At 33.7% G+C, this 17,679-nt stretch overlaps 1 protein-coding gene across 2 annotated transcripts in view; it reads left to right on the top strand.

Annotated features, from left to right (window-relative positions):
• LOC140673636 (protein O-mannosyl-transferase TMTC1-like) overlaps positions 1-17,679 on the top strand; it is a 141,330-nt gene that overhangs the window by 60,486 nt on the left and 63,165 nt on the right. For both annotated transcript variants that reach the window (XR_012048079.1, XM_072906720.1), the window contains exons 3-5: positions 10,298-10,371; positions 12,364-12,495; positions 13,899-13,971. Coding sequence is in view for 1 of the 2 variants with exons in the window: in XM_072906720.1 (XP_072762821.1) it covers positions 10,298-10,371; positions 12,364-12,495; positions 13,899-13,971 (279 nt within the window). In the remaining variant the exon portion in view is untranslated. The remainder of the gene's footprint in view (positions 1-10,297; positions 10,372-12,363; positions 12,496-13,898; positions 13,972-17,679) is intronic.

The following is a 17,679-nucleotide window of genomic DNA, read 5'->3' on the forward strand; positions in this document are numbered from 1 at the left end:
AGTTATATAAAATAAATTTATAGTTGTAGCTACAAAATAAATCGCATCGAGGATAGTGCGCCTAAATGTACTTTCTAACACCTGTGAATTTTAATTTTGTTTAACTTTTTCTAATAATTTCTAATAATTTTTTTAAAACTTTTTCGAATAAATCGATTGATGAAATATAATCATTGAAAATTATATAAATATTTGAAAACGTCCGTCATTTATTACAATACGGATGGATATAATATATAGATATTACACATGCAGTATAGCAAACTCATACCAATACTCAAGAGAATTGTACTTGATACATATCGAGGGTTTTATAGAGGCGTACGCCCGAAATCGTAACTTTACAGGAATAAGAAAAAAAACTATTTAAATTCGCATTTGATATATAAGAATAAATATTTCAAAATATTTCTATATTTAATATTTCGAATATAAGGCTCTTAATATTTAAAAAACACGCAACTATCAATCTGGCGAATAAAAGCCATACGCAGATGTTAATGCGTAAATTTCTTAGAAATTAATTTTTTCCGTGAAAATTGAAACGTGCACAGGGCACATATTTTACTTGGTGTATTTACCAAGAAAATTCTTATTTTTGAGAATTCTATACCCCCTCTTTACTCCCTTAAAAGACGTAGGCGAGAAAAATAACGGGGCGAAATCGCTGAATCAGAACTCGAACATCGTTATTTCAATATTTATTTTCATAATTATTAGACCACTTAATACGTTGCAGCTTTATAAGATGCAAGATATATAGAACTTTCATATGTCTTAATATTTCATTTCTTTAAAATTGAAGATATGTCCGAAGATATAACCTAACTTGTATGTGTTATGAAATCTTCGATATAATATATGGTTACTAAATTAAGGATTGCTCAACTGGTTGACCTAGATTAACGAAGTAATTCACAGATCCCTATGGATTACGATATACTAATGATAATAACTAGTATCTCGGATTAGTAAAGCCCTTATAGATTATACATTCCTATGACAATCGGCTGACTAATTGAAATTGATTGATACATATATGAATTTTTAATTATACATCTAATTGTTTTTTTACAAATTTATCTGTCATTTATTAGCGATGAACGATATGTGTTCCAGTGAAGCTATTCAAAGATTCTAAACAATGAAAAATTAATTGTTGAAATAGAAAAGAATGGAATAATGATATGTCAGATATGTTGTAACAATGACGAACATTGAGAAACAAAACTAAGAAGATTTCTTTCCTCGCGGAAAAAGGAAATTTTATCTTTTTGCGATTTAAAGCAAAAATATTCATTATATTAGAGAAATTTGTCGGAAATTGTAAAAGTTTTATGCTGTAGAGAAAAATATATTGCCTGTATTATACACTATTATCACGTACAAAACTCAATAAAGATTTGCTCAAAGCAATGATAGAAAAGGGTACTACGTAATATTAAAATTTCAAGATAATTCAACAGGATAATTATCTCGTCGTACGTTTGAGTCTGTTAATTAAGTACGTTCGCCTTCGTCCTCTCTCTCTCTCTCTCTCTCTCTCTCTCTCTCTCTCTCTCTCTCTCTCTCTTTTTTGTGGCAATCAAAAAGGTTCTGGGAGACATATTCATTATCTCGTGGACCATCGATTTCGACGTTCTTACCCGGGGGAATTCGCGGACGTCGGTCGGCCAAGTCGACGACGACCTGGAGTTAACAGCGCGAGTTTAAAAGTGATTTATCTCTGATTTATGGAGGAAAGAGCACGGTACGCGGAAGCCGAAAGTTTCTCGGCTTCTCGGCGACGAGGCGGAAAGAATTATCGGTCGGGCACAATGGACAGGCGGTGATATCGTTTACACGTCGAATCCCACGGTCGTCCGTTCTGTAAGAAGACAAAAAGAATGTCGGCTGCCGGAATGTTCCTCGCCTTGGTGGAAGAAAAAAATATCGCGGCTTTTGCGAGCTCGGCGGATTTTCAGAAGGCCGAGCTATGCTAGAAACGGAAACGCCGCCGTTGAGACGGTTGCAGTTGAGAATGCAGTTGAATTTTTTTACGGTGGGAGAAGTTTGTAATGAAAAATTTAATTCGCCGAGAAAATGGGAGAGTTATTCGCAACAGAATATTTTCGCTACGGTAAGCATTTTACCTGCTTCTGCACATCACTGTTCATTCTCCGCCTTCACGGTCTTTGATATTTCTCGTTTTAAGAATATTCTCCTCGTACCTTATACTAGGTTATCTGCCAATAGTTCGTGTGTGCTTTATATTCCTAAGCTTAATGAGGAACTTGATGCAAATGTATCGACGTCAATCTAAGTTCTTGTTGCTGTAACGCGTGGTATAAACGCAATTTATCTAAAAGCACTTACACATTATTGGCAAGATTCCGCCTCGCTACGTTCCTCTTGGCCGCATGCGTTTGCGAAATCCCGCAGTGAAATATTCATGGCGACGGTATTCGCAACTACCAGTAGCGTAATTCCGCCCACGATTCGTAGGATGTCGATTCAAAGTAGAGAAGGTAACTTCGTTTCACGCGGACGAAACTTTTCTCTCCCCGTTTCCAGCGGTGTTCCTCCCTTTGAGCTGACGTCGAAACGTTACAGAAAACGTGTCGCACTGCTCCCAAAGGAGCTTCGTCGAGCAGTCGATGTTCAGAAAATATCCGTAAGTTGGTGACGCGAGCAAAAATATTTGTCAGCGATCGAAGATCGAAGCGCATGCAAAGTGCAATTTTGCAAAACAAATTTGCAACGTGAACAATAAGACAAAATGGTTTTATTAAGCATAACAATTCGCGCTTTGTCGTTTTGTTTGGAAAACAACGCGCGAATGCGTTCGAAACAATTTAGGTACGCTCTTTTTCTCTCCTCTCTCTCTCTCTCTCTCTTTCTCTTTTGTCTTTTTTTCCCTCTTTCTTTTTCTCTCTTCCCCTCATCGGTTTAACGCTTGACGCAAAAGGGTGTCGCCGATGTATCCCGTTGTCTCGCATCACGCCAACTCTATTCCGGAAACAGTCGGAAGTAGGAAGGTATCAGCTGGCTGAAGTCTGAAGCTGAGAGTTTCAGGTCTTGATTGCACGATTCATAACGTTCTCAGAATCCGGGTTCAGTATTCGTTCTGCCCATCCTTTAGCTTGTTCCAGTCCTATTCTCAGTCGTCACGGCACGACGACGATGGATTCTCACATCCGGACAAGGTGGATCGCTCGTTACGGTCGAAACTCGAATTTGCGCCAGGATAGAGAACGATCAAAGGATTATGTCGGATTAAAGAAACGTGTAGAGTGCTTCTTTATGTGCGAACAAGGAGCACCCTTTATAATTTATCATTTTCTATGTAGAATCATTTATTTCGCAGTGCACGAGCAATATTTTAGCAGAACATTTAAAAGTATTTTCAACGTTTTCGCATTTGCAAGCTACCATCTTTTCTATTCACAATCTGGAAAATGTACCTTTTTTAAGGAGTTAAAAGGTACTTGAATGAGGAAAATCACGAGGGCATAATGATTTAAAAAAAACTTCGCACTAAATCGGGATGAAAACGTCGACCATGTAAGAAGTATTTCATCTAACTCGGATATAACGGATTAAATTGAACGGAGAAATTTAACTTTTCTTTATTTCAGTGCACCTAATACATTTTGTAATCTATTAAAATATATTAAAATAACCTGCTATATTTAAAGAGATTAATTTTCTTTCGCTTTTTCAATTTTGCATCGAGTGCCTACATTTTTATCTCGTTATTTCATACTGTCAGTTTTCCGTTTCTATGATGCAGAAAACTCCACCATTGAACTCTCCGTTATAGTTGATGTACATACACGCTATCTCTATATATGCATCTTTATAGATATATGTCCTTTGAGAGCGATGCTGAACTTTCACAAGCGTTCTGCAAACAAGATCGTAGGATCCTTTTTATTTCCTCATATCTTTTAGTAGACTTTTTAAGTATTTATTTTTTAATTTTATAATTTTTAGAGTTTATTTATAATATTTATAATATTTATATATATTTTAAGTCACCGTATTTACAACTATTGCATTAAAAATGATAAAAAATTTACTTTTATGAAAACAATTTGAAATTACTATTCATATGCAACGCAATAATACAATTCCTTTGCGATACGTGTAACATGAATACATTATGATATAATGTAGACACGCAAACTGTCATTTTCCTTGAATGGACCATAAAACAAGGCGAACGCGTCCCTTATTTGGCTTTAGAACGTGGATGGAGACACGTGCGGCCAATTGAAGTTCCATTTCACAAAAGTTGCTCCGGCAACTTCCCAGCGACCTCTGCTCCCGGACTCAACTCGAGGAGAACCGTAGAAACCTCTGTGACGGTAATTGGGGACAAATAGAGAAAATACTTTTGATAGTGGCCGCAATGACGATCATCCCAATGTTCCGTACGAGCGGTTAGACGTTTCATTAAAGGATATTGCCGTTGCTCAGAAAGAGGAAGAGGGGAAACAGGGGGCTGCAAACTTCTTAAGGGTGGACCGGTTACAGTATGCCAGTTTGACGACGCCGGGTTAGTGAACCAGTGAGAAGGTAACCCTCTTTCCCCCAATCGTTGCTCGAGAAATCTCCGATAAGATGTTGCCAATTATTAGATCATCGATGCGAGCTACAATCAGAAGTATCGAATCAGATAAAAGATTAATTAAAATTGAATATTTTCGGAGACGATATTGCGATGAAGATATTATTATACATATATATTTAATATAAAGTATATATTTGATATATTTTTGCAATATAGTTTTTCTTTTTCTTTCGTGATAGAATGTCTTATCTAAATTATTATTTATCTGAGATTGCGTAGTATAAAATCATGTGTTTTATATTCCATAAAAATTAATGTGCGTATTGTATTTATCACGATCGTTTTAAATTTCGAGCTGCCATATCACTATTTCAAAGTAAAATGAAAGATATGCTCACTCGCACAAATCAGAAAAAGCTAAAAGTCTGCCTCTTCTTTTCCGCCGTTTCCACTCCGTTATCTGTTTGTGCCGTCAACGACTGACATGGAATACAGACGAGGTTAACAAGGTTGTCAGAATGTTGTTTGAAACCTTACAAATAGAGATGTAAAAATACAAGTTATCATTGTGCTTCGTAATGTAATAAGCGAATTGTTACGTTAATATTCTAAGTTTTTTATAATATTACTGTTTATTAGGAACGCGGCTCTTTCATTATCGGTTTGGCGTTTGTCCACTTCGTTAACCTTTTATAAAGCAAGTTTGGAGAGATTTAACGACGTCGTTGTCGCGAGAAAGAGAAAATGGAGAGCGAACAGTAGTCTGTAAGAAGCTGAGGCTTTATTAAAGCCTCCTATAATATTAAAGAGGTCAGGATATTACTCGCTTCTCGTACGTGCTTATACTCGCGAATATAACGGCGATTTTTAGAACATTTAGACTATACTGAACATATATTGTACATTCTTGTTATATATTACAAGATTATATAAAAATATTGCGCACTATTACACCAGCATATGTATTTCATTACTATATATATATATATATATAAATATTATATAAATATATAAGTTTATAAAAGAGATAAAAATGGTTCTATCTTATACATATGTATATGTATATGATATATAAAAATGTGATTATATATTTATATCTATTATTTAACAACAGAAAAATAATTTAAATTTGTGATTTAATCTTTCTTGTTATTTTTATAATTATTGTCTAGTAGAGATGTAACACTTTGTTTCTTTTATCGCAGATTCTTATTTCCAGGTTTAGTGACTTCAGTATACAGTTAACTGTAAATGAAAAGCATTTTCAGTCAAGGCTCGTTGTTACTAGGCGTACGGATTGCAAGCATGTTTACTGCAGTTGACTTGTTGTTACGGCGTAAGGTAATCACGCTACCGTGTACGTTTCAAACGAGATGCTCTCTCTTGAACGCCGTTATACTTCACGGCAATGTTCCCTTTCGCGAGAAGCGCCTCGTTCCCGTTTAGGCTGCAGGGTGAGAACCAAGTGACCGAGCTGTCGTTTCGTGGTTACGACATCGTTGCCGTATCAGTGTATATTGCCAGTGAAAGAGCCTCGAACCCTCTCTCCTATCGGTCTATGTCGGTTCCGCGGAAGAGGCGAATTTTGTGAGAGCGCGGAAAGGGGAAACGGGCGTGTTCGAGAGGATGGGTTTACCCACAGAGCTCGGTTTTAGGCCAAATTAAACATGAAGCTGCGCGATCGTTCCGGTTTGTGGAGTGTTTCCTTCACAGGAGATTCAACGCCAGGAATTGAGCTTGGCATGCGTCTTTTCTCATACCATCGTACAATATTTAAACGTTTAATTTTATATCATCGTTAAAACGTGTATAAACCGCAAAGTCAGAAACATTAATGCTGATCAAAAGGGAGGAGAGAGAGAATGAGAGAAAGAGCGAGTTACTTCCTCATCTCTCTTTATTCGTCTAACAATAAAATTTCAAATAATATATAATGAGTGTTACATAGCATGGCCGAGTTAAATGATTCATAGAACAGGATATAACATTTAAAATAATGATTTAATTTACTTATTCGTTTTACAATCATTTGTGAAATATTTGCAAACCAGCTAATTAAAACAGTTATGTGCTCCACATTGTGTGCTCTATCAAAATTATCTTCTGCTAAATGTACACTACAATCAATTGTGACATTATTCCACACAGAGAGCTTGTATTACTCACAATGGAAATTTGACGTATGTTGCAGGTCGTTGCATGTCATCGTTGATACGCATCACTACTTTTCTCTCCCCTTGTTACCCGCGGTTTACCGCGTCAAATGACGATATTAATTAATTAATTTGTGAGAATATTAATATTATGCGAACGTAGAACGCGTGCGTATTCACTATTGCATGCAAAAGTAAAACTGACAATGAGAGAAACGCAAAAATAAATATTTGTAATCTTACAATTAGATTATTATTTACGTGACAACAGTATTATTAATGCGAGATACTATATGTTACTAGATATATTTAAGTTTTGTAAAAACATGTAATTTAATAATTAATTTAATAATTAATTATATTATTATGTTTAAATATTTCTGGAAAACAACAAAAAGTGAAAAATATAAAACATTTCAACATAATATTATTTAGCAATTTTATAAAATTCTGCATAAAACTTGTATAAATATTCCGACGTTAATCAACGGTTATTAATATCTGAATAACAGTCAACGCTTTCAGGAATAAAATGGAAAATGTATTGATATAAAACAGAAAAGAATTGAGGAAGAAAACTTAAAGAAAACTAGGACTTCGAGTTATCTGAAAATAACGAGCAAACTCTTAATAAGAAAGTGTAGCGCTTCATATAATCAATTAGAACTCCAGAACGAGTGAGATGCTAATGGAGAGAAGGGAGGGAGTTCGACTAATTGTAAGTACAAACTAGAGCAAACTAGTGTCGAGTCGAGTGAACGCGTCAGCCTTCTCACTGGCTCTATTTATATCGTTACTCCATCGAGTCATGCGTGTAAGTGCAAGCAATCACAAATCGTTATTCTTAGTCATCCTATCTGTTCTATATCAAATTTATATATTTTAGAACAAAATACAGTCAACGTTCCTCATTCGAAAGGAATAGATTTCGCCAAAATATCGCGAATATGGGATAGTAAAATGTATGAAAGTGAATGCGTTTCAAAGAAATTAAACATTAAGAAATATTATTAAAAAGGATGATTTTATTTTAAATTAGTAATCAAACACATACTCAATATGATTGTATAATATTTTCTGAAATTTATATGTTATTAAAATTGCAAATTACTTAAGTATTAGTGGACGATTGATTAAAAATTTATTTAAAAAATTTGATAATTTTTAATTTTTTCTTTTTGTTTTGCGACACTTTGCAGACTCTTGAATTCAAACTTATATTCGGTCATTACTTCTTTTATCTTTCTTTTAAAAATCATTTTTCTTCAATAAAGAATCAATTTTCATGAAGAATTTACAAAGATAGTATAGAATTGATCGTAAATACAGAATTTTTTAGTCGCAAATAAACAAAATAAAAAGAGGGATTACAAATTCTTACTTCACAAATATTGAAAACACGAATAGTCAACTAGCTTTGACTGTATATTCATGTGTTTTTTTAGTAGTTTAAAAATAGAAAACAATCTACTGACCTTTCTGAAATATACATATAGGTGAGAGATATGAAAAGATTTTTTGTAGAATATTGAAGAAAAGACAAGCTTTATGTAAAATTATTAAAATGAGATAAAGATTTTATCATTCATTTATCTTTTCCTATCGTTATTTTGCATTTGTTTTATCGTTCGAAGGCCCATTATTTACAAGTTAGGATAAATGTCTCCCGGCCATTCTTTGTTTTGGAGAATTGCCCATTATCCCTCGCCATAAATCTGACAGATGCTGAAGGAATCTATCGCAAAGTGGTCATCGTAATCTCTGTTATCTTAAGCAGACCCTTCAGTTATGGTTCCTTGCTTCCAGTAGGGAAAGCCTACTTCGGACTTGGCTCTCATTCCTCTTGACACTGACGGAGTATTGTTTCCTCGAGCAAGATTTCCTCCGGGTCCACTTGTTACAAGAGCAGCAAGGATAGAGATATGACAAAAAAGGATGAGATTGTAATGAAATGTCAACTTAGTGTTTATCTACCGCAAACTTCGTTTGAACGTTCGATTAGCAAACAATATATCGGATTTGATACAAAACAATATTTTCGAAGACATTTTAAGTAATACCGATAACATTTCTATTTTTTTCCTTTTTTTGCACGAATCATTAAAAGCACATTATATATTTTGCTTGCGTATTTCACATATTTCATACTCGCGTATTTCACATATTTCATATTCATGCCAAAGTTGAAGGATAAATGCTAATTGTTATTCTTCTCTCTGTTGTTTTGCTATAATTGAATGATTAATTGCATCTCCGTTCTCGCGCGCCGTTGAAAGCATATATTCATCAATGTCTCTCGTACATCTATAATTACAGTTCTCAATAATAATTTTAACGTCGGTTATGAATCATAATGTCATTTATTTTCAATGCATCTTTGAATTATTTGTCAAGCGCATCGGAGAATAATATATTACTAAAGAAGGTATCAACAATTTGCGCTCAATAATTATGATCAATTTAACTTTACGCTATATTACAATATTATACAAGAATTATCAAATATTTAGGTTAAATTATTCAAATATATGTGTAATTAATTATGACATTTTAACATATGGTAAAATTCAAATACTCTTACGCACACAAATGCATTTACGCACCAGTAGCTAAAGTCGCTAGATATGTTATCTTGATGAAATATTTGAAATATTGAGAAAAGCTTCGATTTAAGAAACAGAATCCCAACATATTCCTTCAGAAAGAACTTTATATCGAAAATTCGTTGATTTCTCACCATTTCTGTCTCTCATTTCTGTTGCCCTGGCAGATTGTATCCCTGCGATTCTCTGTGGAATTAATTCGTTAAGAGGTGGGAGGTTGGCCGTTTCACCGTGATAGACGGGGTTCGTAAATTTTAGAGGTACACCTGGTACTCCAGCCCAGTAGGACGGAAGGAAGGAAGGAAGGAAGGAAGAGAGATGAGTACGACGGGTAAATCTAGCTTCCGGTAGCAGGTCGGCTTCTCTAGCTGGAGTTGATCCTTGAGAATCTCGGTTATTCACTCGTGCTAGACTGTCGATAACTTGGATACAATCTTAACTCTGCCCACTTTCGTTTCTCTTTCGCACTTTTATATACTCGCTCGTTTTTGTCCGTCATCTCGTTTGCCACGAAGATCTTCGGTTAGGTTTGGCTTCTTCACATATCTTCTGGATCAGTCTTCTCGTTTTGTATCACTAAAACCAATATCATGCTGTCGCTTCGTATTTTCTGAAAGGATCTAGGCATAGTCTTTGTCTTTATTGCGCTTCTATTTTTCCCTTTTCGCTTCTAGGATAAGAGAATCTCAAACAACGAGTTGCTTTCATATAACCGCAACTTGTTGAATGAATAAAATTTTTGAAAACAAGATAAAGTTTACGTGCTTGAATCTTAAATTAGTATAGTGTATAGAACATACACACACACACACATACACACACACACACACACACACACACACACACACACACACACACACATATAAATATATATATATATATGTACATTAAAAATGCAAGTACTTATGTCTGGCATTTATATATCGATCAACGCTGCTGTAACATTATAACATTATTACTATATCTCATCTTATTTTATGTCGCAGGTAACTGGCATCGTAGGCAGAGCGGACGTTCTAGCGTGCATTTTCTTTTTACTGTCCTTCCTTGCCTATCACGGGTGAGTATAGCTTAAACTCTTATAGACTTACTGGCTAGTTGGCTCTTGGTATTTAATTTCTTTTTTAATTAATGCAAATACAAAGACACAAACTTTTATATATTAAATTGATATTTATGTACATGTATATATATATATATATATATATATATATCTTTTCACATAAAATATGTATAATATAAATATAAAATGTTAAAGTTACACAAAAGATAATTTAGCAACTATGTTAAAAAAAACTTGCTCTATTTTACGCATGAATATCTAATGAGTTACAAAGTTGATATAGAATACCCTTCTGTAAACCCGTGGGAACTTAGAAACTACATCTACGTCAAGAATGTCGAGCGACGCTTAACGTCGCGACGACGCTAGTCTGACGCCAAAATAGCGACCCCCATTCGTTTTCATGAACATAGAACCTGAAAATTATAAACTAAACTAATTTACTCCACGAACTACTACCATACCTATGCGGGAGCGTCGTAAATGTGCCCCGGGGGTCGTTCACATTGATCTTCAGTGTTAGAGCTAGAAGAAGAATGACGCACAAAACAATTTCAATTATGTTTTAGAGGAGACATTATTCTAGCAATATTTATTTTAATTCAATGTATAGTAAATTCAATGCATTTCGTCATATTATGCTATGCTTCTGAAATAAATTTAATTAACTGTAAGAAAGTCTAGAATGCGAGGATGATACTCAAAACAAATTTCATACAACGCGATGAAAAATCTGTCTTTACGAACTCGATTGCAAAAGCTTTAAAAAGCTTCCATGGTCATACTCCAACATAAAAGAGCGGTTGCAGAAGACAAGAAGGTAAAACTCTGTCTGTAGGACTAGCGCCGAGCGGCCAATGGCTGGCCGGGAGGGTAAGATGCTTGTCTTCGAACCTGAGAAATTGATTACTCTTGGCTGTCTTTGAGTACTCTTTCTCCTTCGTTTCCTTCCACTTTTACTTCATCGCCCCGCTCTATGCTTATCTTCTTTTTTTTTGAACTAGTGTCTCTTAGATTCTCCACCTTCATTCAGTGTCTCTCAACGATTTACGTTGTCCGTTTAAATCCTTTGGCGAGTAAGCGACCAATGATTAATTCCAATTATACATTTAGCTTACTCAAGATTCTTGTCGTCTTCTTTCGAGCGCTTTATTTCTCTATAGAATGAGTACATTTCCACTTGGTCTACACTGTAGCTGTGGCGAATTACTATTAATCTTACTTAGAAAGCTTTGATGTAAATTGTAAGAAACACTTTCATTTTACCGTGGAACTTTTAGCCCGTTTTTAACTGTGAGCCGAGAAGCTATGATCTTGTCCCGGTGGACCAGTTTCGCAATAGTCTTGTTGTTCCTAAAGTTCTGAGAGACATCTTGTAACGGATCTGTCACCTGACGTAGATTGATGTACACGCTAGGTGACGTAAACGAATAAATCCTACATGTCTTTGGATCTATGTGAGAATTGTTTCCCAATATCAGTGTTTATATTTGATCTAAGGAAAAAAAATGTATTAGAGGAATTATATGAAAAATATATCTGGACGAATCAATATTATTACGCGTAAAAGATTCTTTTTATACAATTTTAAATTGTTCTACTTATAATAGATTTTGCCTATATTTACATTTATTTTTATAATAAAATTATAAAATTATAAAAAGATTTTACATTATACATATATATATATATACATTATTTTTTACGGATTTTTTTATCTGAGTAAACCACATGTTTAATCTGATCTGTGTAATGTTTTCTAATAATAAAAAGAAATGTAGAAGTAGTTTGTATTTAAACGACGCTATATATAATTGTTAATTGTTTCGAGTCTATAATTATTTTATAATTGGATCTATAATATTTTTAGACAAGTCTAAAAATAAAAACCAGTCATTGATTTATATTCTCTAATTCCGTAAGAAATATTATTTAGTTTACGACTGTACAGTATTTTTTATATAATTTTTAAATTTATTTTTTTTACAGGCAACAGACGGCTTACGTATGGTCCAGTGTTTGTCTGGGTGCCCTGTCGATGTTGGCGAAGGAAACTGGCGTTACTGTTCTGGCACTAAACCTTCTTTACGATCTCTGTCGTTCCTGGCATTCAATCAAGAGGTAAGTGTTTAAGCCCTCAGCGCTGGAGCGTAATGTAGCACGGAAATGTTAAGTTTGATGTCGCGAAGTAAACTTTAAATTGATATAGTTATCTTGATTTCAATTATATTTATATATGTTAGAGAGTAATGTAATTATCAGTGTAATTAACTTAAGATATTTGCGATAGTTGGATCTTATTAGATGAAAAAAAATCGTAAAATACAAAATTTCTTTGCTTCTCGTAAAAAATAACGTGATTGTACATCGGTAATTAAATTACCATAAATTTTACGTTGCATGTTTCAAAACGATAAATGTGCTTTTCGTGACGGTAGAAAATATAGTCAAAATATTTCAGAGTGTTCAAATTCCATATTGAAACTTTTTTCAAATATTGATCATATGCAATATTAATCTAATACTATATTAATAAAATACTATATTAGCAAAGTACAGTTTATTTGTCATATATTAATAGACATAATATATTAGAAGTATGCTCTCGTTTATATATAAATAGTACTATATATATATATATGTATATGTATATAAAGTGAAGATTATCGCGTATTATTGATTTCTCATATGAATTATGAATTTGTTTTATTATTGATCAATCTGCATAAAAAATGACACGAGATAAGTCATATCCATTAACATAATTTCATATTTATTTCGTGTAAAAATAAAAATCAGCAAAACATTATATATATTTCACTGTATGCTTTTCTTATTTAATTAGCTGATGAAGTGAATTATTTCTGAAATATATAATTAGCGAGTGGTTTTTACATTTTCAAAATGTTAATTTTATTTTGAAAAAAGAGCGTTTTGGGCATAGGAGATGAATTTAGATATTTGCCTGATTTGCAAGAAGATTCGACTCAATCAAGAGTGATCAATATGGTATAACTTAAAAATACTAAATGTTAATCAGAGTATAGTAATGTGACTCTTACATGAGATCGGATAGACAGATGAAAAATGGATTTCATACAAATTAATTTAAAAATCTCTATGGTACATTGGCAACTCGAAAAAAAATTAATGCTGCTGGAAAATTCTGTCATATCTGGCGTATTCTCTAGACATTGCGTCAGACTTTTATCTATTTCATTGCAATACGATTTATCTGATATACAATTTTGCAATGTTAATAGTGAGAAAGTGAGAAAATTCGTCTGTGATTTTATTTGTTCCAAAAAGAAAAGATTTTGTCATCATCACGATATTTATCTTTTGCTTAAAAAGTGGCAAAAAGTGACGGAAAATATTTTGATTGAAAATATTTTATCAGGATAAAATATTAATAAATAAAATTGTATTAATCGCGCGTAAAAACGATGAAAACTTTTGCATACTTCTAATATAATTATGAGAAAAGAACCATTAAATTCATGTATTATACATTGACTTTACAGGTCTATTTTCGAAGCCAAATGGAACGACGACTCTAGATATTTCTCACGACGTGCTGCAGCATTACTCGTTTCGGTAAGTTAAAATAAATCTGTGCGTCTATATATTTGCTTATAATAATAGTAATTAACGTATTACGTATTAGTTTTAATTTATAAACTCGCCAAGTTAATACGAATCATAATAAAATCATGCGTATTGAAGCGAGTTAATTCAGCGATAAATTAGCTTAATAAGTCAAATGTTACTAATATCAATTGTTGATGACAATCAGTAATATTTTTAAAAAATTGCAAGGGAAAGAGCTACTATGTAACAATCTGAAATATAGATGAATGAGTAATGGTCAAAGAGAGTTGGATCCTCTTAACGCATCATGTATATTCGGTCATGTGTGAAAATCTCATAGGATTTGCAGACGAGTGGCAGGAGCGACTGGCTTTGTTATTATTGTATTAACGACAATGTCTGCACTTCTAGTATCCAGGGAATTGAAGGCACGCCCGTGATTATATTTATTCATTTAGATCCGCGCCCCCTCAACTTATCACGTAACTGGATTAATGGAAAAATCAAGCTTGAGTAAGCCTTGGCGGCAATTGAACCATATTGTATCGTATAGTATTGATTTATCCCTGATTGTGTTATTCACAAGATTTATTAAATTGTATGAAGAAGAAGAAAAAAAATTCTGATGAAATGTTTGTAATTATATCATATATGTGTATACGCGTGTTGTGCAGTAGTACAGCTGCTACTAGTGTCTGCTTGGTGGTACTCCTAAAAGGGATTACCTACGTGCTAAGAAAACACGATCGTCGCTCTTCTATAATCCGCGGAATTAGCACGGATCCTCTATTCCGTGTCCGCATCGTTAATTCTTAACGACCGATATCTTTCGTTTTTATCGCCCGCCTGTAGTTAGACACCAATGTTTACAGCAGTTTGTGTCTTAAGCAAATTTAACGATCGTTACCATAGATACACTCGACGTCGAGAATTTCTCCTCACGGTCGTGGAAAATAAATAACGTTCTCCTGAATTGCTATGCAGCAAGACAAACTGTGTAGCGAGCGAAGCGTGGGATGAAATAGCGGCAGCTTCAAAAGATCAACAGGATGATATATGATTCGCATAAATGGGTATTGTATGACGCTCAACAATCGAGAATGTGGCACGGGGTTGCTGCCATTGATATTCACAATAATAATCAGCTTTCTGGGAATTAGTTTTGTTAAATAACAACAATGATTACATGATCAAATTATCTTCCATTCAAGGTTCGTTTAAATTAAATATTAAAAATTAAATATCTATTAAATATTAAATATTTAATTAAACATTTAATTTAACAGGAAACTTTGAATACTTCAAAGAAGCGGAAAATTTGCACAGTTAATTTTGATCAAACATTTTATGCGCTTAATTTAGAATTCTCGTTGATAAAATGATAAAGCTTTTTAGAAAACTCTCTCTTTCTTGTGCTCTCTTCTGGCAAAATTCACACAGGTGTGAAGTACTTTAAATTTTAAAAAAATCCTAAGTGAGGTAATAAATTTTATCGCGATAGAGAATGTGAATTCTGTATTTTCGGCACGGATTCATCGAAGTCACGCTGATCGATTATTACGACATCATGTAACCTCTAAAAGGAGTTTATGAAGTGCTATTAAATCCTTGGCATTTTACGATCGTCGATGTTCATGCCCAAGAAACACGCTTTTGCGGCGCCGATGCTCATCGTCTTTATTACCGCAAATTAATTTAAACAGCATTGTATCAAGCACACCTACTAGACAAGAATGCGTTCGATAAAGATTCGAGCTATATTTCTTAATGACAGGTATATTATGAATTTATTAGCAAGCAGATAAATCATAGTTATTTAAGAATATATATTTAATATAACTATTATAATGATATATAAATAAAAACTCTACTTTAAAGATTGAGCCAATCTTTATTTTTTTATAGTGTTAACAACAAGTAATAAAATAAAAATTCCATAACAGTCTTAAATAATTAAGCAATAAATAAGGTTGTACAATTTTCTCCTCGGTGAAGAAATTGTTAAATAACATATTTTATCCTTAAGATGCATTATTATGTAAGTCAGGGCAACACACGACCCATCACGTGGCCCAATACGGGAATAAAAGTTGCGCATAGAGGGTACTTTAACCGAACACGATTCTGAGTTATGCTAATTTATGCCGCCGAACGAGGGAGGCGTGCTTGCACACGACCTACCTTCACACAGTTATCTACATATCACGGATCTCTTTCCACCCCTGTCGTTTCCGTCAGCCCATACCACTCACGCGTTCTCAGGTACGCCGTTTCCAACGATGTTTCACAAGTCTTCATCACCGAGAAAGACCACTAATATCTAAGGATAAGTGTTACTTCAGTCTGCATGAAACGTCTGTCAAATTTACAAATTGCTATAGTCGAGTAAATTGAGATAAGGATATCTTATATTTTTTTATTTATGGAATAATAATCGTCATTGGTTATAGATATATCATTTGTTACACATTTGTATCGAAATTAACTTTACAAAACAAAGAAAAATTCATTTAAATTGTTAACAAATTACGGTTTTTCAAATAATTCGCGAAGACTTGCTCCAAAATATTTTTCGATTGGTAGCGAAATTTATTGTGTTACGGAAATGTCATTGTATTGTGAAATGTCTCTTGTATTAGAATCAAGACTAAAGTGCTAAAGACGCTAACATTGAACAGCTAACATCGAACTGCTAACATCGAGGTGACAAACCTAATCAATAGGCCAATCCATTAGCTACATGTGCTGTTTACTGATAGTACATTGCTATGCTCAATGTTATCTGATTAGCTTAGCGTTTAACTCTCGTTTGTCTTACTCTCCCTTAAGATATTGTGTTCAAAGATAAATTACAATCAAAACTGTTATACCAGCGATAAAAAATGCATTATTGCAATCTCTTTCTTTGGCTACTTCATTATTGTTGAATTAGTCAATAATCAATATTTAATTGAATGTAAGAGGTAAAAGACGCATTCATTCACACACAAAATTAAAAAAAAATCTTTAAGAAAAGATTAAGAAATATATATACGTATATTAATTTCATATTAATTAATCTTTGTATTGTATAATCTTTACAATATATGTATATAACATTATTTAATAAAATTTAATAAAAATATTAAAAGAATGTTATTAAATTAAATTTTATATTAATTAATCTTTGTATTAAAAAATATAATATATACATATAATGTATAATAATATATAGACATAACGTTATTTTTTCTTTACTATGTTTGAATATGATAAGAAAAAACCTACGGTCATACATTCATGGTTAAATGTTTGCAATGTCGAGAAAAGCTGCATTGATATGCGATACGACATTTCGTGCGCATCGGATGTTTATCGGAATTGAATTTCCGTCTCGCTCGCCGTGTTCCGCGGGTCAACCGGGATCTCGTGGCGGCGTAATACAATATTCCAAGAGCTTCCCATCGAAGAACAAGACCGACACCGCTGGTGTCGGACGTCTCAACGGGATATACATGCGACGTTTCGATGACGGCGTTAGGTATATACGACGTGTTCGTACGATCGCTTTAGGATGATATCCTAGTCAGTCGACTTCGATCCTGGAGGATATGAATACCTCGAATTGGCAGATATTGTCCGGCTCTCCAACCCTTCCAGAAACCACTCACTGCTATGTCTGTCCATCGACAAGAATGCGAGCGAGAGAGGTTCTGACATAGGTACAAAGGCGGA

Source organism: Anoplolepis gracilipes, chromosome 1, assembly GCF_047496725.1.
Source record: "Anoplolepis gracilipes chromosome 1, ASM4749672v1, whole genome shotgun sequence".
Lineage (NCBI taxonomy): Eukaryota > Metazoa > Arthropoda > Insecta > Hymenoptera > Formicidae > Anoplolepis > Anoplolepis gracilipes.